This window comes from Zophobas morio, unplaced genomic scaffold (genome assembly GCF_036711695.1).
Source record: "Zophobas morio isolate AGI-343-1 ecotype UQ-CSIRO unplaced genomic scaffold, CSIRO_AGI_Zmor_V1 ptg000007l, whole genome shotgun sequence".
Classification (NCBI taxonomy): Eukaryota; Metazoa; Arthropoda; class Insecta; order Coleoptera; family Tenebrionidae; genus Zophobas; species Zophobas morio.
Genome location: NW_026972112.1, coordinates 4,483,553 through 4,510,904, shown reverse-complemented (window position 1 = coordinate 4,510,904; position 27,352 = coordinate 4,483,553). Strand labels below are relative to the sequence as shown.

The following is a 27,352-nucleotide window of genomic DNA, read 5'->3' as shown; positions in this document are numbered from 1 at the left end:
AGGGATAATCCATAAAGACAAAGTTGTAGAAGTTTTCATGTTTATTCGCGAGATTATGATTTCAAAAGCGATGTGATTAGACATTTAACTGATGTCATGCTTCAATTCCTTATCACTTGAAAGTAGAAGAGTTAATAAATTAAGTTGTTCTATTTTTGAAACATTATGAAACTATAAAATTATTTTATAACATTTACTAAGCAAAATTTTCAAATGACGTATGAAATTTTGGTTAGCGTTTCATTGTCTACATGATACTCCCAATTCCAGTATTTGTTCGTACACTAGGAGTCACGAAAGGTCGAGAAAACATGAAAGTGACTATTAGAAATAATTACGGGCAAAATATGCCTTGAGATATGGTATTGGAATGAAAATACAATAGCGAATGTAGGAAGAAAAAAGTGTGCTAATCTAAAAAAATATATAGGGAAATGGACTTTTTTTTAGAAGGCCCCCCATTCCAGACCTCGAATGCTACGCCACTGGCCAAGGTGACAGATTGTATAATATTATTTCAATTTCCGCGTGATTATCTCGTGCTGATTTTTTGATTATTTCTTAAAAATGCTAAAAGCAAAATGTTAAGGAAATGTCATATACTCGTACTTATGAACAAATTTCTTCATATTAAAATAACCTGGTATTTCCAAAAAGTACTAAATAAAAATAAAGGAATTTATGTGCAAATAATTTTAAAAGTGTTTACATTTGTCCATAAATATTGTACATATTAAATAAGCAAAACACACAAAATCAATTACACTGGAAAAAAACGTCTCATTAATGTCCCTACACTTTAAAAAAAAATGGTCGAAAGTTATTTCAGCAGAACTTGTCTCGCTTATGAAGTACACCTTCTTAAAAAATACAGTCGGGAGCCCCGAGAAAATTTAATATTCTTAAAAAAAGACACGTGAGGCCCCCGAGAAGGTTTGGCTTTCTTTAAAAAGTTTAGTTGGGACCTCCGAGGTTTCAAATTCTTAAAGAAAAGACATTTGGGGCTCCCAAGAAGGTTTTCCATTTTTAAAAAGGACAATTGGATCCCCCGAGGAGGGTCCATACTAAAAAAAAAAAAATGCCCCCCCCCAGAAGTTTTACATTAAAAAAAAAAACAGTTGGGACCTCCGAGAAGGTTTCGCATTCATAAAAAAAAGACTTGGGGTCCCCGAGAAGGTTTTCCATTTTTAAAAAAGACAGTTAGGACCCCCAAGAAGATTTCACATTAAAAAAATATACTTTGGGCCCCGAAGTTTCGTCTTCTCAAAAAAAAAGACAGTTAGGACCCCCGAGAAGATTTTACATTAAAAAAAAAAACAGTTGGGAGCCCCAAGAAGGTGTCACCTTAAAAAAAGACACTTGGGGCCTCCGAGAAAGTTTTGCCTTCTTTAAAAAGGACAGTTGGGTCCCCCGAGAAGGTTTCACATTCTTTAAAAAAAGACACTTGAGGCCCCCGAGAAGGTTTGGCTTTCTTTAAAAAAGTTTAGTTGGGACCTCCGTGAAGGTTTCAAATTCTAAAAAAAAGATATTTGGGGCCCCCGAGAAGGTTTTCCATTTTTAAAAAAGACAGTTGGAACCCCCGAGAAGGGTTCATATTCTTAAAAAAAAATTTGTCCAGGTTTTACATTAAAAAAAAAGTTGGGACCCTCGTGAAGGTTTCGTATTCACAAAAAAAAACACATTTTTTGGTCTCCGAGAAGATTTTCCATTTTTAAAAAAGACAGTTGGGACCCCCGAGAAGGGTTTCCATTCTTAAAAAATAACATTTGGTGCCCCCGAGGTTTCATATTTTTAAAAAAAGACATTTGGGACCCCCGAGAAGATTTCACATTAAAAAAAAAATCCTTCGGTCCAGAGAAGGTTTCGCCTTCTTTAAAAAAAAGACAGTTAGGACCCCCGAGAAGGTTTTACATTAAAAAAAAAACAGTTGGAAGCCCCGAGAAGGTTTCACCTTAAAAAAGACACTTGGGTCCTCCGAGAAGGTTTCGCCTTCTTTAAAAAGACAGTTAGGACCCCTGAGAAGATTTTACATTCTTAAAAAAAAGACATTTGGCGCTCCGAGAAGGTTTCACATTAAAAAAAAATACTTGGGGCCCCAGAGAAGGTTTCGCCTTCTTTAAAAAAGACAGTTAGGACCTCCGAGAAGGCTTTACATTAAAAAAAAAACAGTTGGGAGCCCCGAGTAGGTTTCGCCTTCTTTAAAAAAGGGCAGTTGGGACCCTCGAAAAGGTTTCGCCTTCTTTAAAAAAGACAGTTTGGCGCCCCCGAGTGTGGAAGTTCATTAATTCATAAATTATGTACTTTTGGTTTTATAACTGTTGTTTTGATTTTGAGTTTTGTATTAGATTTGTCACTAGATAGATTATTTCAACTTTTTCAAAATTAAGACACTCCAGATATCCTGATATGTTCACAATTTTCAAACGGTATAAAACATTTGGGGCCTCAAAATCCTTTCAAACTCCTTCAGTAACAAAATACTAGCAGCTGGAAGTTTGCTTCAATATTATCAAAAAATAGAATAAGAGTCTTTGAACGTCTTTAAAGAATGAAACACTATGGGCCCCTAGATTCTTTAAACTTCAATAAATAGAACACCAGATTTTTTTCAAAATTCTTTAAAACATAAAACACCTGGATCCTGAAATTCTATCAACTTCTTTAAAACATTAATTTCTTCAAAAAAAAAAAAAAAAAACACCAGCAGCCTCAAGATTCTTTCAACTTCTTCAAAAAAATAGAACACCAGATTTTTTCAAACTCTTCAAAAAATAAAACGCCGGAACCCCAAGATTCTATCAACTTCTTCAAAAGATGACTAAGAGCTCCAATATTCTTTTCAATTTCTTTAAAAAATAGAACACCAGGGGCTCTTAGATTCTTTAAACTTCTTCAAAAAATAAAACACCAGGGAACACCAGATTCTTTTCAAATTCTTTTAAAAATAAATATCAGGAACCTCAAGATTCTTTCAACTTCTTCAGAAAATAAAACACTAGGGGCTCCCAGATTCTTTAAATTTCAAAAAATAGAAGATTAGATAGATCTCGGAAGCCCCATTTTTTCAATTTTCTTCAAAAATAAGACACCTGGACCCTGAAATTCTATCAACTCCTTTAAAACATCAATTTCGTCAAAAAATAGAACACCAGGAGCCTCAAAATTCATTGAACTTGTTCGAAAAATAAAGCACTAGACTTTCACATTTTTAAACTTTTTCAAAAAATGGAGTACCCGCGAACATTAATTTTTTTCAAATTCTTCAAAAAATAAAACATCGGGACCCCACGATTCTGTCAAGTTCTTAAAAACATTACTAAGGGCTTCAATATTCTTTCAATTTCTTCAAAAAAAAAAAAAAAAGAAAAAACACCAGGGGCCTCAAGATTCTTTGAACTTCTTCAACAAATAAATCACCAGGGAACACCAATTTTTTTTCAAATTCTTCTAAAAATAAAACACCGGGAACCTCAAGATTTTCTAAACTTCTTCACAAAATAAAACACCTGGACCTGGACCCTAAAATTCTAAACTTCTTTAAAACTTCCATTGCTTCAAAAAATAAAACACCAGGAGCCTCAAGATGCTTTCAACTTATTCAAAAAATTTGTAATTTAACACCTTTAAATTTCACCACTTTTTACAAGATTAACAGGGGCAAAATCAGTTTTATCTTAACAAGTACTAGAACTACCCACCCGGCCCCTATTTTCTCAGAGGATGCCATTTGCCGAAATAAGTCTTTTATTACCAAGTACTATACCCATCCCCCCACCCACCCTCTCTTTTTTTTTTTGGATATGTCATCTGCCAAAATCAGTCTTATCTTACCAAATACTAGCCCCACCCACCCACCCTCTCTTTTTTTATAGGATATGTCATCTGCCAAAATCAGTCATATCTTACCAAATACTAACCCCACCCACCCGCCCTCTACTTTCCCAGGGGATATATCATTTGCCAAAACAAGGCTTAGGTTAGCAAGTACTAGCCCCGCCCACCCTCCCTTTATTTCCTTAGAAGTACTTGCTAAGATAAGTCTTATTTTGGCAAATGACATATATTCTGAGAAAATAGGGGCGGGTGGGCGGGGCTAAATACTTGCTCAGATAAGACTGATTTTGGCAAATGCCATACCCTCTGAGAAAACAGAGGGCGGGGGGGGCGGGGCTAGTGCCTGCTGAGATAAGACTGATTTTGGTAAATGTCATGCACTCTGAGAAAACAGAGGGGATAAAAAAAGTTATATTTCAATTATTCTATTCAGTTCTAATTTTTTTCTAAAAATTCTGGATGTTTAGGGTGAAAATTCCACACGGATTCACACACCACACATACAAGAGTATCTTATTTTATAATTAAAAAAAAAACTTGATTATAAATTTTGGAAATGACGTCATCAAATTGTTGGTGGGGATAATTAGCCAAATTTCGGTTCGTATATAACCATCTACATGATATTTCTAACATATGTTTGTACAAAATTTGATAACAATCGGTCCAACAGTTTCAGAGATCATGTGTCTAATAAAAATGGATACAGACAGACAAACAGACAGACAGACAGACAGACAGACAGACGAAAACGATTCAAAACTTTATCGATTGTAATTACTATAATTCGCTACTTTTATAACAGACAAATATTATCTTCTATATCTGATGCTTACAAGATGAAGCAACCAAGGGCCGCCCTTACATAATTCGCCTGAGAATCTTATCACCTTTTTATTAGACTTATCTAAGATTTAAAAGTCAGTGACAGCCTACTTGTCCCTGATTTCTTGACATTTACTAATTGAAGTACACTTTGAAAATATACGCGTTCTAGTCTGATTTGCGTACTTGAAAATTTCGACCGATCCGCAACGTAGTCCAGCGTAATCGCGCCTTAACCGGCCCAACCTCTTTTAATCTAATGATATATTGCTAATGCCACTAAATAGTACCGTATCGATTATTAGATTCAAATACAGCTGCCGCAGCGACCGTCAGAAACATTTGGCCGAGGCCAGTTTTAATTAAGAAACCGTCAGAACGGTTATAAATCACATATACTTTGTTGCGACTCGTCGTGCTTTTTATAAATTCAGCAGGTCGAAAGTTAACTAGGAATTCTGAACGGAAAAACGTGATAAATTCGGTACGACACTAGACACGATTCAATGGTATCAATTCGACTTTATCGAACTACTCGATAAAGCGCTGTCTATTGCTCGAACACAAGGTGTCATAATCACACGCCACAAAACAATAACAAATAAAATTTTGCTAATTGAATCTCAACGACGCGATGTATTAAATTCAGCAATAATGCGTTGTCGATGTATCGGCTGTCGAAACGGCAATAAATCATGTTTTTTCCAGATAGAAACAAATTCTCCACGTCAAACGCGAGAGAAATACAAAACGCCGAGTGTTTTCGATCGATAGTGATAATCTACTCGGTAAATAAATGTTGGAGTTTATTTTCTAAAAATTAATTAATTTATATTTGCAGGGAGCATCCGACGGTTTATTTTCAAAGAACAGTGCATAAATAATCTCCGCTATTAATACCGACTCAATAATTAAGCTCGGCGACTTGTAACTAACGAATTTTAATTAAAAACAGCGCCCAAAGACTTCAAGAGACAATGATAAGGCTAAAAATTGTGTAACTACGACACTATTGACGTTTTCCTTTTAAATTTATATGAGCTTGCGAGGTATGACCTGTTTGAATTGTAAATAAAATATTGTGAGTTCGTGGAAAAGGGGAACGGATGATTTTCCCCTTTTTCTCCTTTGTAATAAATATCCACGTAATCAAGCAGAAATGTCTTCAAACGAACGCCAAGCACCACACTTAGTAATTATCTCCTATCAAAAAGTAAATTTGACATTCTTTGGAACACGAATTGAAGTTCGTACAAATATTGTAGGAAATAATATTTGTTCGGCGTTGTTTGTACGCGTTGGAAAGCAAAAAAGCCACAGACAATGCCGGAATAATATAAACAAATTCGTTATACAAACAACGACGAATGGGTTAATAATGTCGCGATGTTCCAATGCAGATAAGCAATCCGCCCTACACCATTCCCAATTTCCAAATATCAAACAGATAAAGAAGTCATCAACCACAAAAATTAAGCTGTCTTAATCTTGTACAAGCTCAAGTAGTCCACATTTCCCAACATTTATCACCTCTCACCATAAATAAATATTATTTGCCTCAATTCCCGAACTCCCACCATTTGTTTATTTTCATTCTACGAACCCTGACATCCCGGTTGCGGGCAAAATGGCGAAATAACTAGCCTCGAAACAACAACTTTATCGTGAACGAAAGTTCATACGATAAGAGATCATGCGTCAACGTATCGAAAAAATCGAAAGGAAAAAGTGCCACGTTCGGATGGGTAAATCAGCTGTTGAGGCTACGTCACGAACACCACACATACTTGGAATCCTTTCTCGGTCACACACTCGCATACTTCCCGTCCAGTTTCCACCCAAGCAGACCTCAAAGATGACAAACACACACGCACGTTCTTCCTAAACGCACACCTTGAATATACAACACGGCTACGAACCGAGGTGGTCGTGGCTGCGAGCTTTCGATCGCAGAATACGAAATTTCCAGTACGGACCTGAATCGAAACGAAGTCATTACGTCGATCACAACGAAGTGTCAAAAAATGCGTAGTTATTCAACCAGTTTCCGTTTTTTGAGACATACCATACATATTTAGCACACGAGAAACTACATTCTAATTCATCTCCATTATTTCTTAACAGAACGCAGGTTTTATTTCGCAAAATAATTGATCATAAATGGTAATTTTTTAAGGCATGGGTAGTCAACGACTATAATGAAATTTAAAAGTCACCATTAGTGAATTAAGATTCACTATAACTTTGAATTGACGTCATTGCTTTTTAGTAGGAATACATAAATATGTTCATTTTCGCCAGAATCAAGAACAAATTCGTTGTGAGTGAAGGGTCTAACTTGGGGCCGCTTCTTTTCTTGTTATTTATGAACGACCTAAAACTAGCATTCGTCTGTAAAATTATGAGCTTCATTTTATGTAATTGTGGTCAACTTGACAATGTGTCGGTACTAAAAGTCCAATTTTCCTCTCCAGTTCGATTCAAGTTAAAATATTGCGCTCTTCTATGGAATCTTTTATACGTGACGTAGAAACTTCGAATTGGGAACTTACAGCGAAGTTTTTAAAATATCTTTGGTTTAAGATAACGGAAACTTATCCGGAGAGAATTTCGATATGAGACTTTACTAAATGTATTTAATTTAATCACTTTAGAACTACGTAGAACAAAGTGGGGATTTACATTTTATACAAAATATTGCTTAATCACGTGAGAATAACTTCACGTTCAGTTGCAACTTTTTATCTAAGCTTGTCGACAGTTGGAAAAATGTCCAATGTCACTTATTTGCACGTAGGAAAAAGTCATCAAGTGTACGTTGCTTTTTTGATAGAGGAAAACGCAGTGAAAAACGCATGTGTTTTGTTAATCTATACAGTTGCGCATAATTGACACCGTACGATTTCTAGAGTTTTATAACCTGAAAACAGTATTGAAAACCGCGTTCCGAAATTTCCATAAATAATTGAGATATTAATTTTTAAAATTACGTGATGCAGATATTTTACTAAAATTTTAAAAAAAGATGACAAACTCCCGTCCGTCTGTCGAATTTTATCAGACAGATAATCTCCGAAACGATCTGCGTGGTCACCGATTGCTGGAAAGTTTTATATGTGTTATAAGTGTCATTTATACAGTAAAACGTCACCTCATTGTTGTACATAGTGAATGTTTTTTAAATTTTATAAAATAACATACTCCTACATCTGTAGTTTATGAATCCGTCTTGATTTCTTGCCCCAGACATCCAGATTTTTACAAAAAAAAAGTTTAACAATATTTTACTATTTAACTTTAAAACTGCAAAACCTAATTAAAATGTGTTCGTTTATCCCTCCAAAAAACTGATGACATCATCACAAAATTTTTTAATACTTTAACGCTTTTTTACATTAAGCTAGTTTTTAAAGGTTATTTTTTTATTTTATATTGCTACAAAAGAGTGTTTTTTAGTTTTTTAAACTATTTTTTTTTCGCTTAGTCTCAAAATTATTCAAGAAAAAGTCCTAGTGAAGTTGTTTGGGTTCAATTGTAGTAATGAAACTCTCGATGTTAAAAAACAACGGTAAAATGCGAGCGCAACGAGCGAGTTCAGGTCTCCCCAACTTTAGGAATTACAATTTTTTTCAAGATTCGCTTTTTTTAGACAATAAACATTTTCTTATAATTTAGCTTCTCAGAAACTCTGATGAGTAATTTTTATTGAAACCTAAACGTGCTCGCTGCGCTCGCATTCTAACGTTTTTTTTCTTAATGTTTGTTCTTAGAACTATTCAAGAAAGGGTCTTGGTGAAGTTTTTTAGGTTCAACTCTAATAATAAAACACTCTTTTTCAAAAAACATGTATGTAGAATGCGAGCGCAGCGAGCACGTTCAGGTTTTCCCAACAATAGTCATCACAGTTTCTTTTAAGATTCACTTTTTTTATACAATAACATTTTTTCTTAATTTATAATTTAGCTTCTAAGGAACACTAACGAGTAATTTTTAATAAAACCTGAACGTGCTCGCTGCGCTCGCATTCTAAGCGGTCTTTTTGTATGCTTAATTGTTTAGTGTTAGAACTATTTAAGAAAAAAATTTAGTGAAGTTTTTTGGGTTCAATTGTAATAAGAAACCTCTCTACTTAAAAAACAACATACACCATTAGAATTCGAGCACAGCGAGCACGCACAGGTCTCCTCAACAATGATAATTACAATTGTTTTGAAAATTCACTTTTTTGACAATAAAAAATTCTCTTATCATTTAGTTTGTCACAAACACGGACGAGTAATTTTTAATGAAACCAGAACGTGCTCGCTGCGCTCGCATTTTAAACTTTTTACTTCCCAAGCGTAAGCTAAGAACGTATACTAATCGGGTCCATCAGAAGAATTGCCGCTTTCATATTTTCTCTAGAGCACGAAAAAAGTGGTCTCCCGTTTCCGTCTGTCTGTCTGTCTGTATCCATTTTTATTGGACACCTAATGTGCGAAACTGCCAGAATTTTTAGGGAAAATTTAGAACTGAATAGAATAATGCAATATAACTTTCTTTATCTCCTCTCTAGTTTCATGACATGGAATTTGCCAAAATCAGTCTTATCTTGGCAAGTACTAGCCCCGCCCACCCGCCCCTATTTTCTCAGAGGATGTCATCTGCCAAAATAAGACTTAGCAAGTACGACCCTCTGAGCAAATAAAAGGCGGGTGGGCGAGGCTAATACTTGCTAACATAAGTCTTGTTTTGGCAAATGACATATCCTGTAAGAAAAAAAAGAGTGGGTGGGTGGGGCTTGTACTTGGTAAGATAAGACTGATTTTGGCAGATGACATATCCTCGAAGAAAAGAAAGGGTGGGTGGGTGGGGCTAGTACTTGGTAAGATAAGACTGATTTTGGCAAATGACATATCCTGTAAGAAAAGAAAGGGTGGGTGGGTGGGGCTAGTACTTGGTAAGATAAGACTGATTTTGGCAAATGACATCTCCTGTAAGAAAAGAAAGGGTGGGTGGGTGGGTTTAGTACTTGGTAAGATAAGACTGATTTTGGCAAATGACATATCCTGTAAGAAAAGAACGGGTGGGTGGGTGGGGCTAGTACTTGGTAAGATTAGACTGATTTTAGCAAATGACATATCCTGTAAGAAAGTAAAGGGTGGGTGGGCAGGGCTGAAAATGTAAAACCTTCTCGGGGGCGCCAAATGTCTTTTTTAAGAACGTGAAACCTTCCCGGGGGTCCAAACTGTCTTTTTTGTAAGAATGTGAAACCTTTTCGGGGGTTCCAAATGTCTTTTTTTTTTTTTAGAATCCCAACTATCCTTTTTTAAAGCAAGCGAAACCTTCTCGGGGACCCCAAGTATCTTTTTTTAAGCATATTCAATCTTCTGGATGCTCCAACTGTCTTTTTTAAGGTGTACTTCAGAAGCGAGGGAAGTTCTGTAGGAATAGTATTACACATACTTTAGTATTACAATTATTTTTAAGATTTATTTTTTTTAAACAATAATTTTTTTTTTCATAATTTAGCTTCTCAGTATCACTGAGGAGTGATTTTGAATAAAACCGAAACGTGGTCGCTGCGCTACATTACCTTAATTTAGTTTAGGGGTTATATTAAAAAATATAAATTCTAAAAGCCAATTTTTTATTTTTCGAAAAACCAGATACATTGTACTGTAGACAAAGGAAGTTCTGTGTAAGTAACCTGGGACCAACTTTTTTACTTTAATCGATTTTTAGCACCCTTGCCGATAACATATAATTGTAGTAAATTGCAGCATCAGTGAATCTTTAAAATCGACGAATAGATGCTAATAATTTTGTTTACCAACTATTATCATCTATTCTTATATTTTTAATTTAAAATGACCTTTTGCAGCGTGCGTTTCTTCCAAAAAAAAAAAAAGAAAAAACACACGACTACTAATACTCAAAAATTCGAAAATACACACTCCTAATTGTACATATTTTTTACCGATAGGGTTGGAATCAATACATTAACATTGATATGAAATATAGTCATAAACCAGCTTTGGAGATTGTCTAAAAAAATCGTTAACAGACAAACAGACGGAAAAGACAGACCTACCCAGATTTACTATAACCAACATGAAATGAACTGTTTCAGGTGACAAGAACAAATTTTGCGTGAAATTGGTAGAACTGTGACCCCACCTTACTTCCTGTTGTCAAAAATTGACATGCTTGACAGCATGGGGGCGATGTCCCTGTGTTATTATTACTAATATAGTGACTTTCGCCTGGAGGAACGAATATTCATTCGTCCATAATTGACAGTGACATTTAGTTCAATAAAAATTTGTTAATAACTACTATTAAAGTGGCATAACCTAACGTTCTTACTAGCAAACGGAAAAATTCTCAAAATTGCCAACTCAAACTCACGCTGTTATAAGTCAATTTTCGATAAATAAATACCTATACCTCTAGTTCTGAAATAATGAATGACCAAATGGCTTAGGGTTAATTTATTTCGAAATTCCAACGACCGCTACGATATGCTACCATTAATTTACACTTCTAACCTGCTCGTGGGTAGTTTGTCTGAAAGGATGAAGGTTTCTAAGAACCCAGTTTCAAAGATTAAAGCACCCTGATGAGTCTCGTAATGCGTTTACCGATACAATCTACGCAACAAATAAATATACCAGATTCTGAATAACTTCACACCCAAGTGGTTGTTGCTATTCGATTAATTAAATACCGAGAAATAAAGTCGCGATCTTTTCTATAGAACCACTCCCTAGTGTAAATTTTCAAAATTTGTTTGGTGTAAGTGACCTTGACGGGTTTCTGGGGGAAAACATATGTGTCAAAAATTTGACAGGTTAGATGGCCCCATTGTCAATGTGGATATTTTATTTTAATAAATAGATGGACAGAACATACAGTCTGCACGGGATACAGTGCGGCATAGCTGAGGGCAACCGAAACATTTATGTTGTGCTAGTTTCGATTGCCATATCAACTACCGCTACCAACCGTGTTCGGCGTAAAGTACTAGATGACAGGGCTACCAACTTGACTTTTTATCGAGTGGTTCCGTAGAAATGACCGCTACTGTACCATAAAACACAAAAAGGACCAGGAATTACCCAGAATGCAGCTTTAATTATTCTTAGATTGGTACTATATGTAGTTTTAGAGTGTCACGAATTGTTAATTTGAAGTTTGAAAGAAACTGTCAATGGCAATGAAATGAAACATAACCTTAAATTATTTCAAACTTATTTTATTTAAAAACAATTTTTTTTTACTATTTTTACACAGTATGATACAATTTTAATTTTCCGTTCTCTATTAAATTCGAATTTTTCAATACATATAATCAGAATGAGGTCTAACTAGGGAGCACAACACAAAACCCCACTTCGGAGCCCTTACGGTTCATTGGACAATAATATACCCAACTTTGCAGCCCATTAATTACCAAAAAAAGGTAGCGTAACAAAAAATATAAATCTAATCCGGTAAAGCGCCGTTTTTTTTGATCGAAATTACAAAAATCTAGTGAAATATTCAAAATTTTTAGGTCGCTTTGAACCGTAACAACACCAATAACCATTATATATGCAAATATGTACATGAAAAACCGTAACCACCATTGACTATTTCGGAATTCGGCACGTTTTCGACTTTCGCCCTACCGTAAACCCCCGTAAGCGCAAAATAAAAGAAACCGAAAGCACTCTGGCATTAGGGGCTCCAATTTGGCGACGTCTGAAAGTGCAGCCTGCTGCATTCTCAAGTCTGCCTGAATGACCGGGGAACAAAGAGAATATGCTTGGGATCCGACCGGGCCTACACTACAAATGACTACTTTATGATCCCCATACAGTCCGCTCTGAAAACATCAGCTCGACGTCTTCGAGGGGCGCTTTGGGGCCTTTTTCCTCGCGAAGTTGGGGAATGTTCGGCCACCTCTTGCGTAACTCGAACAAGCCCCACAAAATCATCAAAGCCGAGCGGTCTTTCACATTTCGTAACTTAACACGGATAAAGTGAAATATGTTCCATGTTATTAATAATATATCCGCTTCGCCTGGATGTGGAACAGGTTTATTTCAATTTTCCGCTGGACCACTCCTTTTTCGAATTTTCTGATAACAGCAAGGTCGTGACCGAATTGTACTCATCAGTGTCGTCATAAATCCATCAAAATCGATAACGGTTATTGCGGTGACGCTGTCTATTTGTTTTGATTCATATCGATTTTTCGGAATAGTGTGAGAATCGATGCGGACGCAGATAATTCGATTGGTTTCTGTGCAAAATTAAATTCGAGAAAATCGACAAAAACTTTTGAGGTTATGGCGGCCGCGATCTGGAAAATAACACTGAACGCGATTTAACAATTGTTCTGTTGTGTAGTTCAACACTTTCACTTACATTCTTTCGTTGATCTTCACACCGAATCAATGAAATGATTAGTTTCACACACGGCGTTAATATTTTTCAAATGTGGCGCCGGACATTATGACGATTTCAATTGATCAGGTGTGACTGTTGGCAACACTGTTGCGCCGACTGTGTACAAAAAAATTATTGGGTTATGGAATGATTTATGGTGCATCTGCACTTCTGCAGGAGTGTGGCATCATAAAAAAAACCCGGCGGTCCTCAACACTTGTGTTAAAAGGCGATGTTTTGGGGACTGATAGTAGTGAAAACGTGTGGATACCGAATATAAAAAAAAAATTGATACAGGTGAAAACATTTTTTATTTATTTATTTAATGTGATTGATGATATTGAAGTCGTAGACACAATTTTGCACGTAACACGTGGGTTACTACACCATTATCCTATTTGTTTACTCATACAACTCGGCTAACTCGCACTGGTACGATAACAGTGCCTTTATCCCACTTGTTACATGAATAACTATTACGCCACGAGTGAAGTGTCACATTTTTGATTATGGTAGCAAATTTTATCACAAATTTTAAATTAAACAATTAATGTCGATTTTGATCGACGTGAATGACAGAGTGGGCAGATAGTGAAATCTGCACACAAGAGTGAGGTAAAAGCGCATTATTTGGTCGCTTGCTATAAAAACGCAGTTTACACATCGGAACAATCAGACAATAAAAGTCTACTTTACAAATTGTAGTATAAAAAATAAAAACCACAATGACAAGTCTGAAATACGATGTTGTAATGTAGACAATAAGCGTTTTCACGAATTATGGCAAAAAATAGGTTACTTTTATTTAATACATTTAATAATAACTAGATGATGAAACTAAAACCCATCTTCAATTTTTATCCACAAATGTCACACCAGCAACACCCTTAAGATTAAGAATATATTAGACACAGCGAATCTCACATGTTAATCTCTTCTCGCACATATGGAGTCGTAAAGTTTTTAGACAGGTACTCTAGATTTTCTATTCTCTAAACTCTATTTCTCCAAAATCTCTATATTCTCTAAGACCTCTAGATTATAGGTTTTATAGATTTTCAGAACTTTCTAGCTGCTGTAAGCATTACAGTGTTTAGATTCTAGACAATTTAAATTATCTAGGTTGTTTATAGTTTCTAGACACTAAACTCTGTAACATTTGAGACTCTATAGGTTTTGTAGGTTTTCTAGATACCCTAGACTGTCTATAATCAGGAGCCCCTCTAAACTTTGTAGATAAACTTACTAAGATGTCTAGATTCTCTAGATTTTTTAAGGTTCCTGGATTCTCTATGCTCTGAAGGCTGCCTAAATTTCACAGATTCTCTAAATTCTCTCTAGCTTTTCCGATTTCTGATTGCCTAGAGTGTCTACTTTCTCTCGAGTCTTTCTGTAATCCTAGAATCTCTAGGCTCCAGGTTTGCTAGATTTTATAGAGTTTTGGATTCTCTAGCTTTCTAAGATCTCTAAAATGTTGAAACTATAGATAATTAAATTACCTAGAATCTACAGACTGTGTATCGTTTCTATACACATATATTTCAGGCTCTCTAAATTCTATGTTTTGTAGGGACTCTAGATAGACAATCTAGATTGACTACAATCATTAGGCCCTCTAGATTCTGTACATTCATTGGACCTATACACTCTAGGGGTTCTAGGCATTAAACTAAGTTGTCTAGATTGTGTAAACTGTAAACTTGATAAAATTTCTACTTTCTCTAATTTCTATACAGGGTGTTTCTTTTATTTGATACAACCCCTGTAACTTTTTTATTCTTGAAGATAAACCCGTAGTTCTTTAACCAAATTTGTATCTTTCTCAAAGATTTATATGATGGTAAGCACACATTTTTATTATCACTGGCGGTAGAACCGGAAATGACGTCAACTTATTTTTTTTTAATGGAACACTAGGTATATTTTTTCATAAATGGAAATATTGATTTTTTCACTACAAAAAATCACAAGCAACCAATATTCTAAAATCAATAATAAAAAAGTTATTTAGTAAAATATCTCCAAAATTTTCCGTTTATTTCAAAATCTAGTTGCTTGAAAAACAATTGAAAAATTGTTGTCATCACTAGATCTTTTAAAATGATACAAATTTGCTCAAAGAACTACAGATTTATCTTTAAAAATAAAAAATTTACAGGGGTTGTATCAAATAAAAGAAACACCCGGTATACTCTGAAGGCTCGCTCTAGACTTGTTAGATTTTAGAAATTTTCTAGTCTCTACATACTCTGTGGATATTTCAGGCCCTTAATGCCTTGAAGAGTTTCTAGATACCCTAGACTATCCTCTGGACTCTATATTTTCTAGGGTTTATAGGTGTCTAGATTCTCTAGAATTTCTAAATTACCGAGGCGATTTAAATTATGTAGATACTTTCTAGATATTTCGTGCTCCCGTATACATGGTGGAAAATTTCATTTTTGAAAAAGTCGTCCAAAAATTTTGAAAAATTCAGGGTTATACCGGGTGTTTGGAACATGACGGATTAACTCTTCAGTAAGTTATGTACGGGCATTTCGCAGTGACTGAAATCCACCTTTTATTTTTTTTAGGACAATAACCATAACAACCAGTAGTCATTATTTTTGACCATTTGTTTAAAAGTTAGTCATGAGTACTTTCAAAGATAAAACTGATTTTGGCAATGACGTACCCTCTAAGAAAAGAGAGGGTGGGTGGGCGGGGCTAATATCTGCTAAGAAAGACTGATTTTGGCAAATGACATACCCTCTAACAAAAGAGAGGGTGGGTGGGCGGGACTAGTACCCGCTAAGATAAGACTGATATTGGCAAATGACCTACTCTCTAAGAAAATGAAGGGTAGAGGGTATATCATTTGCCAAAATCAATATTTTCTTTTCAGGTGCTAGCCCCACCCACCCACCTCTAATTTCTTAGAGAGTACGTCATTTGCCACAATCAGTCTTATCTTAGCAAATACTAGCCCCGCCCACCCGCCCTTTCTTTTCTTGGAGACTACGTCATCTGCCAAAATCAGTCGTATCGTGTAGCAAGAAAATAAAATTTGAGATTCCGAGTGACTATCAATGTTTGTGATTTTTTTGTCAGATTGGCAACATATTTAATATTTTACAGAACGTTTCATCTTAGATATACTGCGCCTTTTTGAGTTTTTTGTTAGGATAAACTGCTGGAAATAGAAACACGTGTATAATTTAATAAAATAACATTGTTTTCAACCGGTTTTAAATATACAATATATTTACGACATACATAAAAACTTAATGATTTATTTAATTAATTAATTTGCTACCTGGCGTTGACAAAATTGCTAAATTTGATTGCTTTTTTGCATTTTTATTGTTTATTTGAAAATTGTTGCTGTAAAAATTCTTTTTATTGTGATTTTTCATTGACATTTCTAAATCTAAAACCCTGTTTAGAGAACATTTGATTGCGATTAAATTTTTTAATACGGCGTTAAAGTACCACGTGACCGACTCTACGCCAATCAGACGTCGCTAAACCCCCCGTTAAATGCGTGATTAACTTAATCTCAGTTAAAATATTGTATAATCTGGCCCTAAAGACTACGTTTCTGTCAATTTTAACTGGAAATGTTTAAAAAAACATCGGATTTAAGGTAAGATAAATTCAGCTTTTTAGAGAAATTATGAAATTTGATTTTGCGAATTCAATTTTTTTTTATAATAACTCTTATAAGTGAAAATAAAGATTTGCTATGTGTATATTTCAAGTGAGTTTTTCCATTAAAAAATTTTGTAGAAATAAACATGTTGATAATTTCTGAAATTAGGGTTTTATTCTGCTTCAGAAAATGTCAAAAAATCTGGGTGTTCCATAAAAAAAAGTAGGCGACCCTGTCTGTCAAACCAAGAGCGATAAAAAAAAGAAAAAACGTTGTAATCAAGTCGCCATGTTTAACTATATATCCAAAGCAAATTTCGGAAAAAAATACTTTTCAAATAACATAAGTTTTCGACCGTTCCTGGACTATATACTACATGTATTTCCAATTTCCTGGAAAATGGAGTAAACGTTCTTTATTTGGTCAATAGAAAAAATGCCATCATTAATATTTTTTTGAGTCACCCTGTATAAGCACTTAGTATATTACAGTATTTTGCAATTTTAGATAAATTTATTCGGCGAAATTTTGAGATGATTTCATCAATTTGGGGAGGAGGATAAACGGATAAATTTTGCGAGTTGCCATGCTTACGATAACCTTAAAATGTTTGCACAATTTCAGAGTATTCGGTGTTGTAGTTTCAAAGTTATATTGTGAAAAGTTTTTATAAAATTTGTTTTTTTTTTTTTCAAAAATCGAATGTGTTGGGTAAAAATCAAGATGGATTCATAAACCACAAGTATAGGAGTATGTTATTTTAAAAAATTTGCATCAAAACGAGTAGATAAATTTTGGTCAACGTTTTACTATTTACACGACACTCTTAATAAACACAAAATTTGACGATAATCAGTCCAGTAATTTTGGTGATTATCTGTCCAATAAAAATCGATACAGACGACAGTCAGACGGAAACGTGAAACAAATTTTTTATGTTCTATTTGTCATGAAACATGGAGAAAACATGAGCGTAGCTATTAGGCACAATAATTCAGGCAAATAATTTTATTGCTCTTACAGAATCGACCAAAAATATATGACAAGCTTTCCAGAATTTGTAGAATTCGTACTACAAATGACGTTTTCTTTTTTTTTTTTTTTTTTAATAACAACTTCGAATTACAACACAGAGATTCAGTTTCGGTTGGAAAAACTAGTTTCGGTCGGGCATTGCTATACATTATTCTGACAAAATTATAGAAATTAAAATAACATATATCTGACATTTTGGAATGACAACTGGCGATGAAATATGCCTAAATTTTATATTGTAATGCATTAATTATTTTGGTAACACCAACGCGTTCAGTTTTTGACAATTACGGTCAAATAACTTCAGATAAAGTGTCAGCAATGTTAACATAACAACCTTAAAAATAAATTCCATGGCTTACTAGACGACTTTTTTCGATGCTACAATATTTTGATAATAAAGACGTACAACATTCTCACGATTTTTTGTTCCTTTCGTAAATAATCATTCCAGACATAGTTTCCTTTCTTCATCATCTGAAGCACTATTATTAAGGATAATTGTTAACAGGAGATGGCGCAGGCGTTTCCGGAAAAAAGACTGATCGGCGCAGTTGGAATGCACCGAAAATCCAATTCGTTGTAAAATTTAGAACCCAAAAAAACAGATTGACTTTAAAAAGCCTGGATATTTACAATACTTATGTAAGTATATATATATAATAAGTTTTAGTCATACACCCTGTACATTGAATTTGTCACGTACACGAATAGGTAGGTGCAGGGTTAATAGTGGTTTAAGGTTTCCACTTGAAAAATGATTAAAAACGTAATGACTCACTGGACAAATACTGAGTGAGTGTTCATCAAACCTCTACACGAATCCAGAAAGTTCGATATCTTGAACTATAACCAAAATATTGCATATGAAAAAAAGCACCGAAAGTACACACTTCCTGTGACAAACACCAATTGTACACTCTTTATTATCTGATAAAAAAACCAGATAGCGAAGTCTGTATTTTGGTCAAACTGCGCCTTATGCAAAAAATTCGATCTCCGTTCCCCGAAGAGCCGAGTCAGAGGAATCCACCGGCGATGAGTGATCTTCCGGAAACTCCGATTTCGCACCAATTTCGAGCACTCCTGTCTTTTATCGAACAGCCAGTCGCAAGCGGCTGCAGCGCTGGTGCCTCGAGCCAAGTGGTCCTCATTGTTCATCTCTGCCTTCGGTCAATGACGGACGCGACTTTCCCACGATAAAGCCCGTAATTGTGCGTCCGCATCGATTGCGCGTCCGCCGAAGAAAGCAGTAAAAAGTAAACAAAACCTCGCTCTCGAAGGGATGTTCGGCTTTAGGGCGTTGCGACTTACCGACTTGGAGGACGCTGTCCACGCAGCCGGTCTCCAGGAGCTTTAATCCCTTGCAGAAGGACAAGTTCTGCGGCTCGCCGCCGCCGGCGGCGGCGGCGTTCACCGGGGGCACTCGCGACAGCGAACTGTACATGCATATGTCGCGCTCGTTCCGCGGGAACGACCAGAAGATGATCCTGCGCTGCACCGGCTCGGGGATGCGGTCGTAGCGCTCCTCGATGCGCTGGAAGGGGATGTTCTCGGCGACGATCTTGGCCGTGATGTCCAGCAGCGAGTCGGGGGAGCGCCGCCCCGGCTCCCGCAGCAAGGGCCCCCCGCCGGCGGCCTGGGAGCAGCACAACCGCCTGGCCACCGCCATCGACGACACACTCTCACTGACTGACGAGAGGATGGAGGCGGGCGCGGCGCAGGCGCACGGCCCCCCGAACGCACAGCTGATTTGACCCCCGCGTGCGTAATGTCGTTTGTTTATGTTGGCCACATGGCGCAAGGTGCAGGGGGCGCCAGCGGGGGCCGCACGGGCGGGCAGGGGCAGGGGCGGGGGCGCGCTGACCTGTTGAAAAAATGCGGGGGGAATCGCACGCAGGAACGCAACGGTGCATCGCAGGTGATTGATACACCGAGTGATCTAGTTTTAATGCAGCTAATTCACAGAGACGCCAATGAAATTAACGTCACAAAAAAAATACGTCACGATGTATCAGATAATTTCTGGCTTACTCAGAAAATACATAGTTGTCCGTAAATAATATAAAAGAAATCCATAAAAAATTCGAGTGTGAATGAACGAAAATGATTTTTTTAAAGAACTTAGAGAAGGCGTTGGAATTTCATTTGACACAAACGGCATGTCTGTTCTTATTGCATCCATTTAGCAGAAACCACAGAAACATAACCTGTTATATGCTATATGTTATAAGAACAGACATGCCGTTTGTGTCAAATGATATTCCAATACCTACTCTGAGTGATTTTTCAAAATAGGTATTCTGTATTTTCTTTCGTCTTCAGCCTATGCACGAGTAATTAACAAAATAAAAGGAATTTTTTGTTAAACGTAAGACAACTTTAGTGTCAGATAAACAAACAAGTAATATGAGGTTTTTATAAAAACTCATTTTTTCGTGAGGTCATCAACTTTTTAAAGGTGATAAATGGATAAATTTTGATTAGCATATTAAACAGTTGGTTTTATAAAAACGTGACATAAACTTATGTTTTGATACACAGGGTGGCATCTTCAGAGCTAAAGTTTTAAGAACCACATTTTCAAGTGCCCTTAAATTTTAAAATTAAATTCCTTGAAAGCGGTCCGTTTGACAATCTACCTGTTCACGTATTGAAACAAATACGGTCCTGGAAAGGTAAGGGTGGTGAGTAATCTTGATTGCCAGTTTTATGCTGGGTGCACTTTCCAAAGTGGTCGAAAATTTTACAGCTGCAATTCCCACAATTATCTTTCGTCGTACTTTACATTCAGTATCGGATTGAGGCCGTCGGGGTCCACCCAGAAATTTACAAAGTTTTTTTAAATTATGTTGTTTTTGGAATTTTTATGACTCTACAAGGAAAAAAAAGCTAGAAAAAAATTGTAGAAGGTTATTTTGGCAGAACTTTCCTCGCCTTTGAAGTATGATCCGCTTCTATAAAAAATTACAAAATTAGATTGTGCGATTTTCCCCGCAACCCCTACGTCTTTAAATATGAAATATATTTAAATGAAGCAGATAACTAACGGGAAAAATGTAAACAATTTCAATTTCTCAATATATGCTTAACTTCGACTGTTTATGTTTATAAATCGACCGAATTCGACTGCTAGCACAATCATTAGCGATTAAAAGAAAATAAAATTTGCATAGGAAAGGACTGCTTGATTAATTCATACTCAGTTTTCTTCCCAAAAACACTCATAAATTTGAAGAAATTCGGCAAAAATGTAAGATGATCGACAATTTTTGACTAACGATTTACCAAGTTTCAAATAATCTTAAAATATTTGCACGATTTCACAGCATTTGGTTTTTGCAGTTTCAAAGTTACATTGTTAAATATTGTTAAACAGTGTTGATTTTTTTTCCAAAAATCTGGATGTTAAAGGTAAAAACTCAACACGGATTCATAAACCACACAAGCAGGAATATGTTTTATAAACATATGTATTTATAAAATTTAAAGAACATTTGTTCGGCAGAATCAGAGAACATAGAGAAGCGACATAGAGGCTGATTTTGCAAAACTACCCTTATTGACATTGGAGTCCTCAACCGCCAAAGGCAAGCGCCAAATTTAAATAGTCGATACCAATAAAAACCATGGTTCACTATAATTGTAATTCGTGTGACTTGAATGAAAATGAAGGAAACAGTAAGCAGCTTGTAAGATTCTGGTAAATCTAGTGTCAATTTGTCGAAAGTAAAACGCGTCGTTAAAAATATTGTGACATTTCTTCTAGTTAATTTTATTCCTAGTTAGAAGCAAACACTGCTGCCAACATAAATTGCGGAGTCCTCAACCGTCATTTAATTTAAACTATGGCGCTTCTCTATGTTCTCTGGCAGAATTCTAAGATGACGTCATAATTTTTTGGTAAGGCTTTAAACGAACAATTTTGATTAACGATTTATCATATTTCCTATAACCCTAAAACGTTTGCATAAAATACAATTTTGAATTTTTTCCCAAAAATCTCGATCTCTACATGGAGTACATATGTATGTAGTTCTATAAAATTTAAGAAACATTTGTTCTACAAAATTATAAAATGACGCCATCATTTTTTAGGAGAACAAAAACGAAACAATTTTGATTAACGATTGATTTACTATGCTAGTGTTAGTAAAATGTAATTCGGTTTTACAATTTCAAAGTTAAGTTGCGAAATGTTACATAGTTTTGATTTTTTCCCCAAAAATCTGGATGTCTAGGGTCAAAATTCGAGACGGATTCATGAATCACACATGTATGCAATCCTATAAAATTAAATATAACACCAAAAAAATAAATGTCCCAGAGTTAGAGGTTTCTCTATGGGTCCGCTGGAATAATGGTCAAAATCTTTAGAAATCCACAACTTTTCAAAAAATAACCTTAAAAATGACAACAAAAATAGACTTTTTTATTTTATAAAAATGCAATAAAAAACTTCAACCTCAAAATTGGCCAGTTTGCTTAAAAACATGATAAAATATCTTAAAATAGATGAAAAAGCAGGTAAAAAAAGCTTAAATAGATGAAAAAAATTACTTTCTATTAATTTTAATCATTCAGATGAGAATTGGATCTGAAAGAGGAGTAATAAACAATGCTTTTGGAATTACCAAAAATTATATTTGGTAAATACTTGTGAATTAAATCGGCAAAATTGTAAAATCATTATTGCTTTAGAGGGGCATAAACGAAGAGAATTTGATTAACGATTTACTATGCTTACAATAACCTAAAACGTTTCCAAAATTTCAAAGCAGTTTCAAAGTTAAATTGCAAGATGTCGGAATTTTGATTTTTTCTCCAAAAATCTGGATGTCTAGGATAAAAATTATTAAAAATTCAACCTGGGTGCATAAACCACATGTGTAGGAGTATCTTATTTTATAAATTTAAATAATATTTACTACTGTAAATTTTTGAGATGACGTCAACAAATTGTTGGTAGGGATGATTAGCCAAATTTTGATCATCTACACGTTAGTCGTAATACACATATAAAATTTAACAACTGATCCAGTAGTTTCGGAGATTATCTGTCTAATAAAAATCAGGACAGACGGCAGACAGACAGACGGAATGTTTGTTGTAACTTTGTCTTAAGTTTTTGCTGTTGTCTTACCAATATTGTGAAATATTAGAAACATTTTAAGGTCATTGTAAACACAGCAGACCGCTAATCAAAATTTATCTATTTATCACCTTCAAAAAGTTGATGACGTCATCTCAATTTTTCTAAGTAAATCCTGTCTAAATGTAGAAAATATTATGAGTCTTCGCTTGTAATTTATTAATATACCCATATTTATTAGAATTGGTTATACAGGGATGTTCCAAAAATCAATAACTGAAGCAATTCATTTTATTGGTTGTGTCAAAATTTTATAAATATTAAAACGAAAATGACTGCAATGTTTGATGGCGTTTAGGGTTGTTGTACTATAGTAATACAACGAGTACGCTTGTCTGGTTCCCAGGGTCGGATTAGGTCGCCACGCCCGGTATAACGGGATTAGTACAACTTGTAAACAATATCAGGTTCGTTTAAATGTGCTTATATAAATCTGTCGAGTCCGGTACTGATCTCTTCGTAGGTAAAGAGGCTTGTCCTTATACAAACTTTTATTGGGGTTTGTGGTTAGTCATGCGGTGAAGGATCTTAAAAGTTAATATATAAAATTACAGTAATTTTGCTAATTTCTGGTCGTTCTGTACTCTTAGTTAGTCTTGTCATTATCCATATGTTTCAACAATAATTCTCGATTTCTTTTCAGAAGTTCTGGGTCACCAGTCGGATTTTTATTGTTGTACTCTTCTTAAACAGCAATTTACCAAGCATTACCAAGAAGATTAGCGCAGTTATCTAAAGTACCTATTTAAACTGCAATGTACACATCAATTTTATCCTTGAAATGAAAATTTGGAGTCGGAAAATTTTCATGTAAAAAGAACTTCATTGAGACAAGAATTTAATGACTGTTATGAAATCAAGACATTCCTGTAACATTTATTCAAGAAACAATTAACCTTGACCATTTACAAACTTGGTACTGTCCTTCAAACACCAGAATAAGTTCATATATTCCACTACCTTGCCATTTAATCAGTTGAAAGATGTGACAGGCTAAAAACTATAACAACAAAAGCGGCATTAAAATATGGTGCTTTTGGTAGAAACTAACGCTGTAGGAACTTTGGGGTCAGGAAAGGAAACAACCACTTTAGCCCATTACCAAAACCAAACAAATAACCCCCTAAAGAAACGAAATTTTCCCCGTGTATAAACACCATCATTTGGGTAATAATCGCATATTATAGTGCAGAGTCGGATGGCAACTGTTTCAGTTTTTCGAAATGTCTCTAATATATGCTAATTATAATTTTTTTAGCATAAAACACGAAAGTATGGGAATACAAACGAAGTCCCACAATCCTTTATTAACTAGTAACGTAAGAAGCATTATTCATTCTTATAATCCTACTAAGAATTTTTATAGTTTTACTGTTTCCAAAGGTTCGTGGTATTTTATATACCAATTGACCTATCACACCTTCTAGATAATCTCATGCATTAAAATAAATTATGAGAGGGGATATTTATAGAATACACTGCGCATTAAAAACAAGTAAGTCATTATATAAATAAAAATTTGATTTATATCTGAATCTGTTTAAATACATTTTGAAATGTGTACTCGTGTTGTCTTGGATATTTTTTAACGAGATAACTATCTCTTGTTTGTAATCTGTGTGCTAGTTTAACGCAACGTTTTATTGGTAATCTTACTACGATCAGACGTTTTTGTCTGCTCCTTGACACTAGTGTACTGAACTATGAGCCACAGCAAAATCGAAAATTAAAATAAAATCCGCCATTTTCCGCTGCGGCATTTCTTGTTTTAGTTTGTGAAAAACTTCCCACAATTTTCCATACGAAATCTATAATTAATTTTACAACGCTGCAATAACTTGTGAAATTATAAAACCAAAAATTAAAACGTCAGCAATAAAGAAATCATTTTGACTCCTCCTGTCCTGGCGCTCGTAAAACTACAGTTAGTGCGAGTCGCAAGAAGAGCCTGCTTATCACTTCTCGAGCGAATCGGCATGGCCGCCGTCTCCACTGTTTTCCAGGTCGGTAATCGGTGGCGGCGGCGGTGGCGGCAGCAGTCGTGGCCAATAGTGGAAGTCGCGTAATTGCGTCCGCCCGCATTGATTGGCGATACTTGCATGAGAATGACATCGGCAGAGCAGAGGCAAGCCGGGAACCAAGATCAATATTCGACGATGGCTGCCAAGATACACGCCGAATTATGCAAACCGTGTTTAATAGTTAATCAATGAACACAATCGCCCCGCCGCCACCGTCACCTCTGTCGAACAACGACCTAACCCCGTGCGGCTCACCCACAGCTTTTTGAGGGAAGGGTGCAGATATTTGGCTAATTTAAAGTGCTGTTGACGGCTACACCTCGTTTGATTTCATGGGATGACATTAGGCTAATTTTACTGTACAGGATGCAGCGGAAATATTTGAACTGCAAAACTTAGATCAGCGATGTGGAATAGGTTCACGAATTTGAAATTTACGAACGTCAGCTTATCAGCTTAAACCAAGAGAACAGAGAACAGTTTACAGTATAAAAACTATTTCTTTAATGATAGTAAGACACTAAAACTGATTTAATATGCATAGAACATTGTATTCATCCCCTTAGAAAGTTAATGACGTCATCTCAAAAGGCTGTTTTAGTGATATATTTAAATATTTTAGAATTGTTTATACAGGGTGGTTCCAAAAAAGTGACTGAAGCGCCTTATTTTATAATTATGATATATTAAACAATATATTCCAGTCGTTTCCCGTAAAATAATCGAATCAAGTAATAACGATTATTCAAAATAACAGCCTGCTAATTAGCTAGCAAGAGGAAGTAGAAATTAAACTGAACAAAACAACACCGAAGAAAAACACCGTTGCAAGACCAATAAACTTTATTGATTAAATACGAGTACAAAACTAGCGGATATAGGTATTTACAGCCATTAAAACGAAATGAAATACACCACTTCTTCCTGGTAATACGGTGATGACAATGTGTCCGTTTAAATTTAAATGAGCTCAACAGACAAGCCTGTAGGAAATGTAACGTCCGGCGGTTTCCGATGGCCGAATGATTTTAACCACCTGCAACAACACAAGAACAAACAGTATAATTTATCTGCATTACAACCCGCATGCTACGCCGCTATTTCACATGGAAACACGCCCGATAAAAACGTTAATAAGGCGCCGGTTGGTGGCTAGAGGTGTTTAAGTGTCACCTATTCATGAAGCTCATTAATTTAAATATTCTAGCAGCCGATCATAATTCAAATGTGTTTTAAGTGAAAGTAAAAAAATATCTTGTGTAAGTGGATAAGGTGCAATTACACCATTTCCGATCCGAGACGACTATTACACTTGAATTATCCCACTACAGTAAATGCTTGTCAAAATTGTATACAGTGTAATTGCTCCTTAAGGTTTCAAAAGTACAAAGTAAGGACGTGGCGCACTAATAAAGTTTCAAGACGGCAATAAAATTTTACACGCTATAAAATACGATCAATTTCGACTTTGTTATGAACTTGTAATAAAATATTTAGGGGTTAAAACCGGAGGAAATTAAAGAAGTGACAGGTTCGACATTAATGACACTTATCTAAGAGTACATAAGGACGAAAATTGCATGCCGTGCAGACGTAAGGTAGAAACGAAAAAAGTTTACCAATTTTTTAATGAAATTACACTGACCTGACCACGCTTCAGTCCAAAATATCTTGCCACAGGATCTCCAGCCTGAATCCTCATCAACATATTCTCCTTTAGTTTACTATAAAAACATATTTAAAATCAGCATTTGAGATTAAAACTAAAAAATAGACTGAAAACTCACTATCTGGTTAGCAATTCTTGTTTCTCTTCAGGCGTCATCACCACGTGTTCCGGGACCAGCTCGTGCTCTGTAATGTTAATCAAAAGTTCTGACTCCAAAAACTGCTCTAAAATATATTTGGGAGCCATGTCAACAAGGGACTGTTTAGCTGAAGGGGTCATTCCCTGCTGCACCACAATAATAGCCCGATGTATATTCTCATCTTGCATCCTCTGACAATACGTTTTTATTGTTTTAATACCAATTTTCGGTTCGTCCGGGAAAAAAACGAACATCTGGTCTGTAGGATCATCGTTGTGTGCCACCAGAATTGTTAAATCGCTCCGTGATGGTCTTTTCTCGCTGGGTTTGTCGCCACATTGTTCCTTAAATTGCTCTAACGTCTGGTCCAATTCATCCTGTGTGACTAGGTAGCCACGATCGTGGCACAGCTGAAATTGAGTAAATTATAGAACCGCACTTTTTAAAGTGAGGTTATGTCACAAACCTGCATGACCGTTTTACGAATTCGCCACAGTTTGTAAGTTTCCGCTTCATCATCCATATTTTCTTAAAATTTGATTCAAAATAAACGAAAAACTAAACAATATTGTTGCAAATATCAAACTAGTTTCGTAAACAAGTTACAGCACGCACAATGTCACTTGTCATA

At 35.5% G+C, this 27,352-nt stretch overlaps 2 protein-coding genes across 2 annotated transcripts in view; both read right to left on the bottom strand.

The window, feature by feature from the left end:
* Positions 1–19,428, bottom strand: part of LOC135124292 (zinc finger SWIM domain-containing protein 5-like) — a 132,564-nt gene extending 113,136 nt beyond the window's left edge. The window contains exon 1 of the mRNA XM_064049251.1: positions 19,055–19,428. Within this exon, the coding sequence (XP_063905321.1) occupies positions 19,055–19,412 (358 nt within the window). The 5' untranslated portion in view covers positions 19,413–19,428. The remainder of the gene's footprint in view (positions 1–19,054) is intronic.
* A 6,310-nt stretch (positions 19,429–25,738) lies between these two features.
* On the bottom strand, positions 25,739–27,351 carry LOC135124287 (DNA-directed RNA polymerases I, II, and III subunit RPABC1). The gene is made up of 4 exons (XM_064049247.1): positions 27,188–27,351; positions 26,701–27,131; positions 26,559–26,637; positions 25,739–25,949 (listed from the first exon to the last, which is right to left on the bottom strand). The coding sequence occupies exons 1-4, from the start codon at positions 27,242–27,244 to the stop codon at positions 25,884–25,886; spliced, it is 633 nt and encodes a 210-aa protein (XP_063905317.1). The 5' UTR covers positions 27,245–27,351; the 3' UTR covers positions 25,739–25,883.
* Position 27,352: the final 1 nt, after the last annotated feature.